The sequence below is a fragment of the Acomys russatus genome, chromosome 6 (assembly GCF_903995435.1).
Source record: "Acomys russatus chromosome 6, mAcoRus1.1, whole genome shotgun sequence".
Lineage (NCBI taxonomy): Eukaryota > Metazoa > Chordata > Mammalia > Rodentia > Muridae > Acomys > Acomys russatus.
Window position 1 is genome coordinate 19,305,703 of NC_067142.1, and position 15,985 is coordinate 19,321,687.

General features: G+C 46.8%; 1 protein-coding gene across 1 annotated transcript in view; it reads right to left on the reverse strand.

The window, feature by feature from the left end:
• Positions 1-9,250: 9,250 nt before the first annotated feature.
• The window catches only part of Epb41l5 (erythrocyte membrane protein band 4.1 like 5), a 98,019-nt gene continuing 91,284 nt past the window's right edge, over positions 9,251-15,985 (reverse strand). The window contains exons 22-25 of the mRNA XM_051147262.1: positions 14,187-14,261; positions 10,988-11,029; positions 10,380-10,510; positions 9,251-9,540 (exon numbers count right to left, since the gene is read on the reverse strand). Of these exons, the coding sequence (XP_051003219.1) occupies positions 9,474-9,540; positions 10,380-10,510; positions 10,988-11,029; positions 14,187-14,261 (315 nt within the window). The 3' untranslated portion in view covers positions 9,251-9,473. The remainder of the gene's footprint in view (positions 9,541-10,379; positions 10,511-10,987; positions 11,030-14,186; positions 14,262-15,985) is intronic.

The window sequence follows — 15,985 nt, forward strand, 5'->3', positions numbered from 1 at the left end:
GAAGTGGCCAAATAAGGGAATAGAGCTTGGTGGCTAGCTTTAGGAGTAATCTAATGTTTTTTAGCAGGAGGGAATGGGAGAAAGGCAAAGCCTGCCATCACCACGTTTGCCAAATCCAGGCCTGCTAGAGCTCTTCAGATTTTATTTGAGCTTATGGTTCCAGAAAGATAAGGGCATCCTGACAGCAGGTGGCAGTCATGGCAGCAGGAACAGCTGAGAGTTCATATCTTCAAACCAAAAGCCAGACACAGATGACAGCATCCCCAAGACCCACAGACACAGATGACGGCATCCATGAGATTCACAGACAGATGACAGCATCCATGAGATGCACAGACATACACAGCATCCACGAGACTCACAGACATAGACAGCATCCATGAGACCCAGAGACACAGATGACAAGACACAGATGACAGCATCTCTGAGATGCAGACAGACAGCATCCATGAGACACACAGACACAGACAGTATCCATGAGACACACAGACACAGATGACAAGACACAGATGACAGCATCCCTGAGATGCACACACACAGACAGCATCCATGAGACACATAGACACAGACAGCATCCATGAGATCCACAGGCACACACAGCATCTATGAGACCCACAGACACAGACAGCATCCATGAGACACACAGACACAGATGACAAGACACAGATGACAGCATCCCTGAGATGCACAGACACAGACAGCATCCATGAGACACATAGACACAGACAGCATCCATGAGATCCACAGGCACACACAGCATCTATGAGACCCACAGACACAGACAGCATCCATGAGACACACAGACACAGATGACAAGACACAGATGACAGCATCCCTGAGATGCACACACACACACACAGCATCCATGAAGTGCACTAGACTTTAAGCTCTCAAAGTCCATGCTCGGTTACATACCTCCTCCTGCTAGGCCACACCTCCTAAACCTCCAGGATATTTAAGCCAAATAAACTCCTCCACAAGCTGTTTTTGGTCATGATCTTGTATCACAGCAATAGAAACCCGAGCCTGGTTTGTTAAAATTGTTTCCCTTGGGAGCTACTTGAGCTGGGCCTCCAAAGTTCCTGTCACTGTCAGCACTGTCTTCCATACTCCGATTAGGGTGGCCCTTTAAGCACTCTTGCAAAGTTCTGCCACTTTCCAGTTGCAAGGTCCAAAGCCTCCCACATTTCTCTAAAAACCAAACCTAAACGAGACAAGACAGCCCAGCATAGTTAGGTCTGTCACAGCAACAGCCCACTCTCTGGTACCAACTTCTGCTGCTGTGATGAAAAGTACCACAAACCAAGGCAAGTTCTAGAAGACTTTGTTTGGGTCTACAGCTCCAGAGGGCAGAGAATGATGGCATGGACAGCCGAGGGCTGCGGGAAGCAGAGAGAGCAAACTCAAAAATGGCCAAGTCCTTAGACCCTCAAAACCCGTCCCTAGTGACATAGCTCCTCCAGCAAGGCTGCACCCCCTAAGTCTCCCTAAACAGTACTTAAGTGCTTGAGACCACAGGGACATCTCATTCAAGCCACTTCAGTGTGGTTTTATATGTATGCGCTTCGCTGTGTGTGGAGGCTAGAAGTCAACTTCTTCCATATTTGTTGAGGCAGGGTTTGTCACTGAACCCAGAGCTTGTCACTTCAGCTAGACTGGCTGGGCAGCAAGCCCAGGGGTCTTGTTTACACCTCCCCAGTGTTGGAGTTACAGGCATTCGCTCATCTAAGTGGATGCTGGTGACTCCAGCTCAGGTCCCCAGGCTTGGGCAGCAAGCACTTCCCCCACGAAGCCACCTCCCCACTTTGTGTGTAGCCCTTTCTGCCAGCACACACTCAATCTTTACACCAGTACAACGGCAGGGGTCTTTATAAACACTCCCATTTTATAAGGACCAGACAGAAGGGAATGGTGAAAAAGGTCCCAACAGGGTCTATTTGTGTTTACTGAGTTACAGTAATACTAAAAATAGGTGACTTCCAAGTGCCATGTGACTTCATATCCTTGGCCATGAAGTTTTCATACTCTGAAAACTGTGTGGAGACCAGTCTGACCTGACTGCCAACCATGCTGAACTGTCATGCTGGCTTCTGAGTAACCCTGTGGTCCCCCGCCTGCAGTCTCCCAGCATACTATAGAGCAGTGGTTCCCAGCCTTCCTAATGCTGGTCCCTTAAGCCTCTTACATTGTGGTGACCCCCAACCATAAAAAGTAACTTTGCTGCTGTTATGAATCTTTCTTTTAAAGATTTATTTATTTATCATATATACACAGTATTTTGCCTGCATGTACACCAGAAGAGGACACCAGATCTCATTATAGATGGTCGTGAGCCACCATGTGGTTGCTGGGAATTGAACTCAGGACCTTTGGAAGAGCAGGCCATGCTCTTAGCCATCTCTCCAGCCCAGCTGTTATGAATCTTAAGTATCTGATAAGGAAGGGTTCACAACCAACGGGTTGAGACCACTGCTATAGATAAACAAAATCCCTAAAGTGGTATGCGGAACTCTGTAACCAGACTCTAGTCCTGTCGGCATCGGTATGTGCCTGGCACCCTTGATGTCAGCTGGAGATAAACTAGGTACATTCCAGCTCCGTCCTCTAACCTGAATTTTAGGGATCCACTGGCCCAGTTGCCACTCTGGGCCAGGCTTCTGTGAACCCAAATAAAATTGCACCTCGTAACCCTGGATCCGCCTGCTTTTCTTCAACCTCTCAGCGCTTTCTGCCAATGAGGGCCAGGTTTTAAATTTATGCTGGATTTCCCTTAAGAGACTCTTCTGCCCACCAGACAGTTCTACCCAATGAACAAAGCTGCCAACCTGAGGTCCCCTAAGGGATGAGCAAGTGTGTAAAAATTATGTGCAAACCTCCCACGTGTCCAGATTTGCAGGTCTAGGTCTGTAACTGGAAATAAGACTTCCAGTCAGGAGCAGGCTGGGGGTGAAGTTTGCCTAGCACGCACACAAACCTGGGTTAGATCCCAGGTGCCACATAAACTGGGCAAAACAGTGCATGCCTATAATCCCAGCATTTGAGAGATGGAGACAGGACAATCGGGTTCAAGAACATCCCAGTGAGCCACAGCGAGTTCCTGGCTGGCCTTGAACATGCAGCCCTGTGTTCAAACCAAACAGAACAGCCAGCTTCGAATTCAAGTCAAGAGAGTTCTAAGGAGAGGGTGGGCCTTTCCAATAAGCTGGATCTCTGGGTCCCCATCCCCTTCTCTGATGCAGTGTCTCTATGTAGTCTTGGCTGTTCTGGAACTTTCTATGTAGACCAGGCATGCCTCCAACTCATAGATCTAACTTGCTTCTGCTTCCTGAGTGCCGGAATTAAAGCACCAGGCTACTGAGGCTTGGCTACTCAGAACTCTTGAAGAAACAGCACATTTGGAGATTTGGGAGCATATGCAAGATTGGGGGGGATGCTGCCTGAACTCTGGGGGACAGAGAAGAGGAATCCAAAAGGAAGGCAGAGGTGCATCCCCCAGATCTGGGTGTGGATGTTTTCTTAGCTCTGGAAAGGGGTTGCTTTGACAATGATAAGCCTCTCCTGTGGAGCAGCAACTGAGGTAGGGCTTTGCTGTAGCTCTGTTTCACAGCAATGAGCGGTCAATGGAAGCAGACAAGGACCAGACAGCAGGGACTCAATGCCCCAGGGTCTTAAGATCTGAGCTGTACGCCTGGGGCAAGTCCCTGTCCCTCTTTGCAGCTGTTTCCTAGCTATCATTGAGAGTTCAAAACAGGTCATCTTTCTAGTTTTGGTGTGTGTGTGTGTGTGTGTGTGTGTGTGTGTGTGTGTGTGTGTGTTTCTCATGTAGCCCAGGCTGGCCCTAAAGTCACTATATAGTCAAGGATGGCTTAAGCTCCTGCCCCTTCTGCCCCCTTCCTTCCATGTGCTGGGATTAAGTGTGCTCATCATCATGTCTGGATTTATGTGGCCCTGGGGATGGAACTCGAGATTTTGTGTAGGTAAACCCTTCAACTACCTCAGCTCCTCTCAGCTTGTCTCAGTCCCGAGGAGCCAGGACATGCATTCTCACAGCCTCTTTCTCCCTACCATCTTGCTAGCCAGCACGGGAGCATGAGCTGGACAGCTATCAACCTGGCTTGGAACGTTTGTGCTCGCTGCTGTTCCTGTCTCAGTTCAACCTCTCAGAATGGAGTTATGGGACCTCAGCATGGGAGATGGATGCTCACTGAACAGACCACTCTGGCTACCCCAGAGCCCCTGACTCTAACTCATGCCTCCAGCAGCAGCTGCAAGTCCCACCTCCCACAGCAGCAGCAGGCTCCTCTCTGTAAGCCGTAGAAGCCCATTTGGTACTCGGGTATTTTAGAGTGAAGCATCCATTCCCTTTTCTTTCAGGGAAGCACAGCCTGGGCAGGGCCCCACCCACAGTTGACTCATAGCAGGTGGGTGGAAACCTGCCACACCAACACCCACTTTGGTCCTGTCCATGACACCTTTCTATTGCTATCGGGGTGTCCTGTAAGGAAGAGTAGCTTTTGTTATTTACTGTCAGGCATCTTCTTTTAGAGTTTCCATCCAGCACAGGTACCCTCCAGGCATAACTTAAGGGCCTAATATCAGTCTGCCTTTCTTCAGGAAAAGGAGGGATGGGAAGGTGGTGTGACTTTCCCCCAAGCCCTGCTACCTTGTGCACTGTTGTGCCGTGGCCCAGCAGAAGTCAGCCAAATGACCTGGAAAGCCAAGCTGTTGACAGAAAACTGCATCAAAGAAGGGACTGGGGAACAAAGTGATGAGGTCCAACTACCATCAGCAAGAGGCTGTGAGTCAACGGCACGTGTCCTTTCAGATGACAGCACTGAGGTGATGGTCTGAGTTGATTTACTTCTCTGTGGGTAGTAAGCAGTGCAGATTCAAGTCCCAAGACATGTATCTATTATCCTGTGTCCCCTGGTATGACACTGTGGCCTTCCAGGATAGGCTACGTATGGTTAATGAGAGTTTTCCCCCCAGTGTTACTATGTACGCTAAGCTGACACTCCGGCGTCCAGCATTAGCCCCCAAGTGCTGGGATTATATGTATGCTAACTGACCAGTAATTTTGTTTTTGACTGTGTTGTGTTTATGTCCATGTGTGTAAGTGCAAGAACATGCGTGTGGAGGGCAGAGGGCAGCCTCACATGTAGACCCTGTGAGCTCAGGTGATCCTCCTGTCTTAGGCTCCTGCAGGAGCGCTGGCATTATAGCTGTGTCAGCACATTTGGTTTTCTGAACTCAGGTCCTCACACTTGTGTGGGAAGTGCTTTACCTACTGAACCGTACCCCAGTCACCAATGAGGGCTCTGGCCTTTGGACACCTGTCCACTCCCCACCTGCACATCCACACGGATACCAATCCTGAGCACAGTGTCAGGTTGCTGTTGATGATGACTGTACTTAACAGCTGCGGGCCATTCCTGCTTAAGAAAGAGTTCATAAACACCAATGACTTATGGATGTTTTATTTGAATGGGTCATGTCTAGAGTTCTTGTTCAGTGTATAAGCAGCTCACAGTTCAGTGTAGAGCTTCTAGTACAAGCCATATACAGTGGGAACGCACTGAATAGAATACATTGGATACACAAATAAATTACAGTTTCAAAGCCACTGCAGAGCTTAACATGTAGAAAAAGTAAACACAAAATAGTAGGTGAGTCCTCATAACAATCTACTGTGTCCAGGTGTGAAAACAAAAGGAGTAAAAGGTTCCACGAAAAGACACACACAGACACACACACACACACACCTCTGATAAAAAGAAATCCTGAGAATTAGTGGATATCACCCCTAACGATGCAATGAAAATGAAAGAGGAAGAAGAACTGCCCCGCCAGCAAGTCCGCGTAGCAGAACACAGCCCAGGAAAAGCTTTCACAGTGTGAACCAAGTTTCCCATCCTGCCAACACAGAAACGTGTTGGTCCATTCTGACCATTCACAAACCCAGGTTTCTATTGCACGGCTATATGCAAGCCTTCAGTCAGCTGGATGGCCAAGAGACGGATTAAATGATAGGCTCTCACCAAGACTCTGCAGCTGAGACCCGCAGTCTCAAATTGTAGCTTCATGGACGACACTGTCCTGAAGTGCTGATTGCCGAGTGGCTGCTGGTGCTGCACAACATGAACTCCAGGTAGCACTCCACTGCGTTCAGAGCTTCGTTGTAATTAAGCGATAGAGGACACAGCTATGTGAGTGCCACCCTCTGATGACGCTGTGCAGCACCAGCAGAAGTGGGCGCTCACATATTTGCTATTTCTGGCTCTCCCAGAACACAGCTGGTGGCAGAGTGAGACCAGGGCCTTGGCTGGCCTGCAACTCACAGAGCTACACCTGCCTCTGCCTGCTGAATGCTGGTATTAAAAGCATGTGCCATCATTTCCAGCCCAAGGTCCTGGTTCTGGTCTCTAGAAACTCAAAACCAAAAGCCAACCAAACAAAAAACTTGTCAGAACAAGTGTATGTTAAGCTTGGTGGTTCATGACTGAAAACCCAGCACCTGGAAAGCTGAGGCAGGAGGACTACTAGAAGTTCAAGACCATGCTGGGTTACACAGTGAGACCCTGTCTCAAAATAACAAAACAAAGTAAGACAACAGCTTGCTAAAGGAGAAGGCAAGACCATTACTTAGAAAATACCCAAGTTACAAGGTGTAGTGGTGCAGGCCTTTAATCTCAGTACTTGGGAGGCAGAGGCAGGCAGATATCTGAGTTCGAAACCAGCCTGGTGTATATAATGAGTTCCAGGACAGCCAAGGCTATACAGAGAAACCCTGCCTTGAAGAAAAGAAAAGAAGGAGAGAAAGAAAAAATACCCAATTTTTTTGCTAGTTGAGTGACTAGCAAAAAATCTAGCAGGGGACAGCAGGACGTTCTGGGGTTCAGTTAAGAGAAGAGAGGCCCAAGCTTTAGCCAGAACTGAGAGGAACAAGCAGTAGATCCTAGTAACAGCTCAGACCTCGTGCCCAGACGTGCCTGGGATACCTGGGTCTGTGCAAAGCAAGTGCCTTAGGGACTGTCAGCGGGACTGTCTAGCAAAGCAAGGTAAAATGCTGAGCACCTGTGTGCTTGCTGCTCTGTTCAGCTGCTGAGAAACAGCAGTGAAATGCCTAGAAGTCCCGCTCGCCCTTGTGGAAGCTGCCTGTATCCAGATCCCTCCCTTTCCAAGCGCTGAGGTGGAGCTAGGATTCCTAACTGAAACCTACACATCTTACTGGAGACTGCCATGACCAGCCCCTACCCAGGCAGGAATACAACGTGAAGCTTGTCCAGAGGAGGGCAGCTTCTTGCCACTACCTCCAATATGACTTAGGCCCACACTGCCAGCAGCTGCCTGTTTCCCTGACTCAGCCCCACGTCGCCAGTTGCCTTCTGTCCCAGCTGTCATCTCCAGCCTCACTCTGTCAGCATCCTCAGCTGCTTCATGTACTTCTCCTGCGTCTAGCGCTTTCACAGACGTCCTCAGGCCTGTCTCACTAGACCACCACCATTCTCAGAGGAGCAAGGTGCTATAACTGCACAGGGAACACCCGACAAGTGTTTAATCTGTTAGGGGAAATTCACCACTTAAGTATTAACTCCTAGGCTTACTATCTGATACCAAGACAGGATTTGTTTTTTCCTGCAGATTCAAGCGAATCCTAACTAAGTCCCTAGGCATATATTTTGACTGGCAAGAATTCAGGTCCTTGGAGACACGAATGTTATGGGGTGCTTTCAGCACTCAGTCTGGAAGGGGCAGTGCTCGCTCCTAAACAGGAGGGATGTTTAGGGCTGTAAGCCACCATGCCTTAGCTGTGTGTGAGCAGCACAGCCAACCTTGTAGGCCATCCAGGACTTCCAGACACTAGGGATCTGACATCCAATTTAGTGTGTCCAGGTGAGGCCCCTGGTTCCGGGCATCATGCTGTGAGAAAAGTCTTATCATTGAGGACTGGCAAAAACACTGCCAATGATCATACAGGCTGTGCTACTGGCTGAGGGGGCACAGCCAGCAAGAAGGGCAACTGTCTCCTTTAGCGAAGGTGGTTTCTAAACAGTCCAGCTCCCTGGGAACTGTAAAACTGAAGCCCCAAGCTTCCCAGTCAGACACTAGTGCTTGCCTGAGCACATGGTATGGCACAGGGAAGCCAGGGGAGTCCGAATCACAGCCTTGTAAAGACCTCAGAGCAGATGTGCTCTTAGCTGCAAAGTAAGGATGAATGCTCAACCACAGACACATTACACGATGGGCAGAACTGAACAAAGCAGGGAGATACAGCTTAACATCTGTGCGTGGGAACAAGGACACTAACGGCTGCATTTCACCCTCATCCCCCATGGCAATGGAGGCGCTGACCTTTCAGCCCAGGCCATCAAGGCTACTTCACACTCATGTCTGTGTGCTGGGCTTACAGGTGCGTATCCACTCACTGTTCTATGATGAACATGACCTACTTCATCGGAAGAGCTCCTTTTGGTACAGGCCAGAATGGGGAGTTCTGGAGCACTTTAAAAATGAATATAAAACCCCTGATGTAAGCTGACTTCACTCATTACATGGGGCATAGCTTCGGCGACACTCATTCAAGAACCCAATCCCTCTGCCATGACCCTCCGTCTGCCAGGTGTTTTTTTCTCTTTTTCAGATTGAAAGCCATAAACTCACTCAGTGCACACTGAAAGGAACTGGAGGGTAGGCCTGAGCAGATCCTGACTGGAGAAGCACTGCTGCTCTGACCTTCACGACTCGTAAGCCTATTGTGGCTGTATTCCCCACTGGCTCAGAAAGGAGAACACAGGCCTTGCTTGGGATGAGGGCTCGGGTCCTCTCCCTCCCAGGCTGCTGAGATACAGACAGCTGAGTGACGTAGATGCTTCCTACAGGAAAGGGGTCCAAGGAGTACAGTCTTAGGGACTGCTCTCTCTGAGAGTTCCTAAAATCTCTCTTTGATGCCAATTCACAGCAGTAACGTCATTACCACACAGAATTCAAAGAGTGGGTAACATCTTCAGCCTTTTATGTCTCAGTTTCTCTAAGGATCCTAGGAACTATGCAAGAGCTGGCCTGGGATCTACCTACATGTTTACATCTGTTTCCTAAATTCTGATTTCCAGGTAATGCACAGGAAAGTGCCACTCATTTCTCCACCCTGACATTCCAGGGAAACAGCAATGAAAAAAGCTCTTCACAGCAAGCCTTGCCCTAAGTTATAAACAGTTACAACCGCTAGGTGGAGCCAAGAGTTTGAAGGAATTGGCAATGTAAATAAAATTACAGGAAGAGGAGGAGGTGTCTTCAGCTAAGCAGTTATGTGGGGTAGTCTTCCAGTCGGACGGAAAATGTAGCTATCTCCTTTATGGAGTTAAAGTCAAATCCAGGTAGAAGGTTTTACCCAAGAAAAGGGCACAGTCAGCTGGATCCAGGGCTGACTGGGGAGAGCATGGCGCTTTCCAGTTACAGGCCAGGAGCAGTGGTCCTCAGAGCTCAGTAGTCAGCAAGCACTTCTGCTTCAAGGCTGTGTCTTCAGCCAAAGGAGGGACAGAGCTGCTCGGAAAAGAGAGGCTTAGTCAGCGATGGGCCCATGTCTCTACGTGGAGATGGTGACGAGAGAGATGCCTTCACAAGTTCACGAGCAATGAGCTATTCCACAGGACACGGTTTCTACATAGTTGATGTTCCTGGTTCCCTGACTACAGTCTAACATACATTTAGGAGGCAAGCTTACTATGAATAATAAGTACTGTACGGGGCACAAGAGCACCATGTTCTGCCATGCTCACCATCTTATCTAGTGAAAGCTACTCAGGGCCCTCACCTTGGGAACACCCCCACCCCCACTACTGCACCTTGTCATGTGTAGTAATGAGCATTGCCACTCATCACTATGGGACCAGGCACAATCATCGGAGTAAAGCAGGAAAGGAGGAATAACAACTTAATTTAAAACAAACAGATTTAAAGATAAGTCTACTAATGTTTTTATCTAGCAAAAACTTCACAAAGGAATCCTAATAATTGTATGGAAAATTACCAACAGCAAGAAAGCACACTATATTAAACAGTATTCACAGAAAAGACTTATATACTTTCAGTCAGGTTCAATTAAGACCTTATAAGAACACTATTACTTAATTAAAAAAATTTTTTTAGGCTTTTTCAAGATAGGGTTTCTATGTGTGTAGTCTTGGCTGTCCTAGACGCACTTTGTAGATCAGGCAGGCCTCGAACTCATAGAGATCCGACTGCCTTGGTCTCCGGAGTGCTGAGATTACAGGCATGGGCCATCATGCCCAGCTAAGAACATTATTATTTTAAATATAACCAACTTAATTTTTCTCCTATCAGATGCTCTGAAAGCTGTAACTGAGAAGTAATTTCCTCACCTGGTCACAGCATCTACCAAGAACGGTGCTGGGGCGGAAATCAGGGAGAATCCATCTTTATTACCACATCCATCTGTCCCTGCCAAAGGTGTTCCACATCCTGCGAGCCCGTTGGAGATGGCAGCAGTGTGCTGTGGAAAAGGCACAACATGTCTTCCTTCACACAGAGGTGATAACCCTGTCCCATCATCAGCTTCAGTGACTGGGGCAGCTCAGCTAGTTCTTTGTGGTGTTTCACCAGCACGGATGCTTGTGTGCCACATTTGTGCTTGGTGCCTGCCAGTAAATGGAGTCAGATGCCCTGGAACTGGAGTTACACATGGTTCTGAGCTGCCATATGAGCTGGCAATCAAATCTGGGCCCTCTGCAATAAAAGTAAGCGCTCTTAACCATGGAGTCACCCTTCCAGCCCCCTTCACCTCAGATTTTCCTTTTTATTCTGTCTGAGTCATTCAGCATTTAGCGAAAAGTTGAGCTACAAATCTGAAGCCACTAAGTTAATAGAGCTTTGATAATGGCCCCAATATTTGTAGGGAAAACAAGAACTGGAGAATCTGAAATTGAGATTTCTGATATTGTACAAAAGAATTATAAAAGTATGAACTTACTGGAATAATCCACCGGGGCGTGATCATGGATGATGAAGACACCTAAAACAAAGTTTATAGCCACTTACTTTTAGGGAAGACTAACTTAGGGTTCTGATTACATGCATAGTATTTCTCTATTGTGAAGGGCACTGCAGGGAATGCAATTCCCAATGAGCTGCTTGAGGGAACACTTTGAGAATCTCCCTGAGAGGAAAGACTGTAACTCAAGAATGCTGCCGCTGTTGCTAACTCATTTAGCAGTGCCACGCTTGCTGACTCCCAGGCACTGGAGTGCGGTTGTCACGGGAGCACCTGAACGTGGCTCCACTGTAAATGAGTAGAGCACTAAGATGGCTGGATACACAAGGTCCAGAGATTAGCAGCACCACTGTTAGAACCGTAACAGACTCAACTCTGGTTTACCCTGAGGTCCAGAGATCCAGGTGATAGCTGGTGTGGTCCTAGTCTGATTTTATAGGCTCTAGAAAGCAAAGAAGACACTGGCAGAAGGAGGGATACACACAGAGCAACAGGAAGAGGATGAGAGTTTGGTTACATCTGGGGTGGCTGTGATTTGTCCACCTAGCATGTCAGCCATTAATCTACTGACCTGTAAAGCACGGCTTGCTGTTTGTTTTATATTATCAATTATTTTAATTTTGGTTATACTTTCACACAGGGTGCTTGAGACCATGCAGGTGGTCAAAATTAACCACTTTAAAACAAACAAACAAACAAACAAACAAACAAACAACCTGTTAAGGCCAGCTGAGGGTCTGGTAAGAGACTGCTCCCATGGCTACTTGTTGTGCCATCTTTATAAGTTACAGGCCTTAGAGCTTAGAGCATGGAGGATACTTCTCCTCTGTGTCAGCCTTCCTCTTTGTAGAATGGCTAGTGGCTGGAGCCATGCAAAGTTGTTATCTAATCTTATATCTCTGGAAGTTAGTATGACAAAAGAGGACCAACAAAACCAGGCAAACACTACCACTGGTGCCTTACATAAGAGGAAACCTAAATTAGTATCAATTTTGGGGGTGATATCCAATTTAACTTATATAATTGAAACACTGAGACAAACTCATTAAACTGGACAAAATTAGAAAGTCAGACAAAAATGAAAAAAAAAAAAAAAAAAAAAAAGTCAGACAAGGATACGTGAGATGGCTCATGAGGTACAGAAAGGCCCTTTCAGGTAAGCCTGACCGCCTGAGGTGGATATCTGGGGCACACGTGATCCAAGGAAAAAACAGCTCCTGCAAGCTGTTCTGATCCCACATACACAGTGGCATGCACACACACTGTGCACATGCACATACACAAACACACATACTACACATAAAGAAAAGCCACCCAAGTGTTAAAAGCTGTGGTAGAGATGCACATCTGTCATCTCAGCACCTGGAAAGTGAAGGTAGTAATCCCAAAGTAGCTACTTCCAGGCCAGCTTCCGCTGCAGGGATGGAACCCAGGGCCAACACCGCACTGACTATACCCTCAAAGCGGAACTGCAGTCTAGACAAAACCTAACACTCTCAAGACAAGCACGCTACTGCTGACCCAAGCCTCAGCCCTCTATTTTGGTGTGTTTAATTAATTAATTTTTTTTCATGTGCAGTGACTTTCTGTATACCACATGCTGGTATGTACAGAAGCCCATGGAGTCTAAGTGAGAGTGACTCAGCCACCAGCTTCTGCTTCCCGAGTGCTGGACTAACGGGGCGGGTAGGTTTTGTAAGGCTTCCCTACCCACTAAGACAAGGAGCAAGCTCGGTGTAAGTGCTGAGTTACGCTCTCAGCGACGGTCTCTCTGGGTTTCAGGTTATTTTGACATTAATTTTAGAGATTATCTCTTGCCTATTTTAAGATTTATTCTGGCTCAAGATCAGATCTGGACTCACTTCCCCTTTTGGTAATGTCTAAGCTTGTAGGCTGTATCACTGAGTATCACCTGGGAACATATTTGGAAATGCAAACTTGGGGGTTTTTCCAAAATATACAGAGTTTGAAACTCTGAAGTGAGGCTCACCAGTCTGCTTAGTCCACCTTCTGGGGACTCTGACACACACTCACTTTTGCTCATTAATGATTTACACAAGCACCCTTCGCCACACAAAGTGCCATCCACACCTCCTGACTCCCAAGAGGAATCGGATTCCTTCAGCAGCTCCTGTCCTACAGCCACTGAGGCTGTTCTGTGTCTCTCTAACCTGACTGAAAGTCCACTGAAGAAATGAGCTGTGCCGTATTTGCACTATGGCGATGGTGCTGAGTACTGCTGCCTTCCGGGTTAAACAAGGCCTGAGATTTTCAATACCAATCGTTACTTATGCTCCCACTTTTCTGTAAAGAAACAACATGTCCTTACGTGGCTTTTGCTATAGCCCTGGCTGGCCTAGAACTTACTTTGTGGACCCGGTTGGCCTGGGCCTTGCAGCAGTCTTCCTGAATATTGGGATTACAGACATAAACCACTAAGACCAGATTACTGTCTTAACACTTTCTAAAGAATATTGTTATTTGTTTTCTGTGTATGAATGTTTTACCTGTGTGTATGTAAGTACATTACAAGAGTTCAGTCAATGCAGAGACCAGAAGAAGGCAATGGATCCGCTGGAACTGGAGATAACTGGTGTGCTGAGCCATGACACGGGTGCCCGGAACAGAATCTAGGTCCTCTGCAAGGGCAGCAAGGGCTCTTAATCACAGAGCTCCTTGTCTTAACTCTTCATACTGGTCCAGGCCCCAGGTTTTCTCTCTTGTTATTCAACAATGGTGACTTATGAATGGCTTTATAGTGACATGTGATTTCCATAGAGAGAAATGCAAATTCAAAGCAGCAGAATTTGAGTTCAGAAAGACAATGCCAAAGAAGCAAATATAGGCTCTTTGAGTTTGTGTGGGTGCATACACGCCACAGTGCACATATGGAGGTCTTAGGTTAGTCTATTTGTTGGAGGCAGGTTCTTGTGCTTCCAGTGTCTACACCTGGCTTGAGAGTTCCTGGAAATTCTATTTCTGCCTTGTTTTATGTGCTCTACTGTGTCCAGCTTTATGTGACTTTGGGGGACCCTGAATAGCAAATGCTTTACCCACTGAGCTATCTTCACTGTCCTGAAAATTCTTATTAATGAAAAGTTTTACTAAATCATTACATAAGGAAAAATTGGAACCTAGCAGGAACACTTTCAAAACAAATCTCTTTTGACACATTTACCTGGGGTGTGGCTGTGTGGTCCATCAGATTCTCAGTTAGAGAAAGAAGTAAGGCATCCAGTTCATCTGTAGCATCCTGCAGAAGACAAGGACCAAGAAGCCCTGAGCGAGTGCCAGCAGACTAAACTCTTTCACAGCCTCTGAATTCCTTCCTTTCATTTCTTTTTCTTCTTTTTAGTTTTTCGTGACAGGGTTTCTCTATGTAATAGCCCTGGCTGTCCTGGACTCTCTTTGTAGACCGGGCTGACGTCGAACTCAGAGAGATCTGCCTGCCTCTGCCTCCTGAGTGCTGACATTAAAAAGGCGTGCACCACTGTGCCTGGCCAGCCTACGAATTTCTAACAGTGACCTTCCTAGCTAGCATTGATCCTTTAAGCAAAGAGATGTTCAGAAATGGGCTTTCAAGGATTCTACTTCGAGGAGGAGAATCTAAACTATAATGAGAACTGGAAAAAGAAGTGCTCTGTAAATATCCATGTAAATTCCATTTACACACCAACCCTGGTAGAGTTAAGAAAGTGGCCTGTTTGTGGCCAGGCTGGCAGGTTTGGGGGGAAGGACACCAGCAGGTGGTGAGATGCAGGCTGTTTAGTATGGAAGAGCAGAAAGCTAATGTCCCCTCAGCAGCAGAATGCGATCATGCAAGAAAAGAAGTCAGTGTTTGCACTGCAGGACTGGCTGACAAGAACGCAAGGAAAACACACACTTTTGATACCGTTTTGAGGCACCTACTAGACAAGCTGATGTTTACCAAGGTGCTGTTTATTTAATTCTACATGAAACAACTAGAGGCTATAATTGCACCATCTTTGCATAAAAAAAGAACTATTTTTCAAGGTGATGAAGTTTAAATATGTGTTTGGTTTTGATTTAACACTTAAATTTTTTTTTCAAAAACAGATATGGCCAAATTGGAGGGTCCATCTCACTGTGGGTGGTGCCACCCCTGGGCTGGCTGGTGGTCCTGGGTTCTATAAGAAAGAAGACCTAGCAGGCCATAAGGAGCAAGCCATGGCCTCTGCTTCAGTTCCAGTGGACTATGATGTAGAAATGTAAGCTTTTGGTTATGTCTTATCACAGCAATATAAACTCAAAGTTAGATAAACCCTAACTGAAATATAATATACATAAGTATCAACTACATACTATTTGTGCATAGTAGGATTGAGGGTGATTTATAGTTTTCCCTTATGGGAGATATCTGGTAAATTTCTGCAACAAATGTATGATATACAATAAGATAACTGCATTGTTAAAATGGAAAGAGCTTGGGTTTCTGTGATCTCTGAACTGGGCAGGGTTCAGGAAGTAGGCACATAGGGCAGAAATGGAATGAGCTGGTTACACTATAGCATAATCAGTGAGAGGTGCCCGTTGCTGCACATTTACTTAGTGCCTATGACTTGCCACGTACCATTTGGGACAGTAGGGATATAGGACTGAACAAACAGATTATCCAAGAAAGTTGGCATACTATCGTAATCCTAGCCTAGGAAGAGTGAGGCAGAGGGACTAAGCCTCAAAGGCCAGCCTGGGCTACACAGCAAGGTTGTGACTCAACAAAATCAGTCCACTCACACAGCTTATGTTTGTCTAGGAAAATCAGACTATAAATTTCAGCAAAATCACAGACATGCTGGGCATACCCAGCCTTAACTCTTTCGAATAATAAACACTTTAACACATCTGTCAGCATAAACAATGTGTCTTAGAGGAAAGCAAGTGAAAGCACAGATAGCACCCAGACCATCCCAAATTGAAGTAGGCAGAAGCAGCGCAGAAGCTGGGGAGCAGACTCTA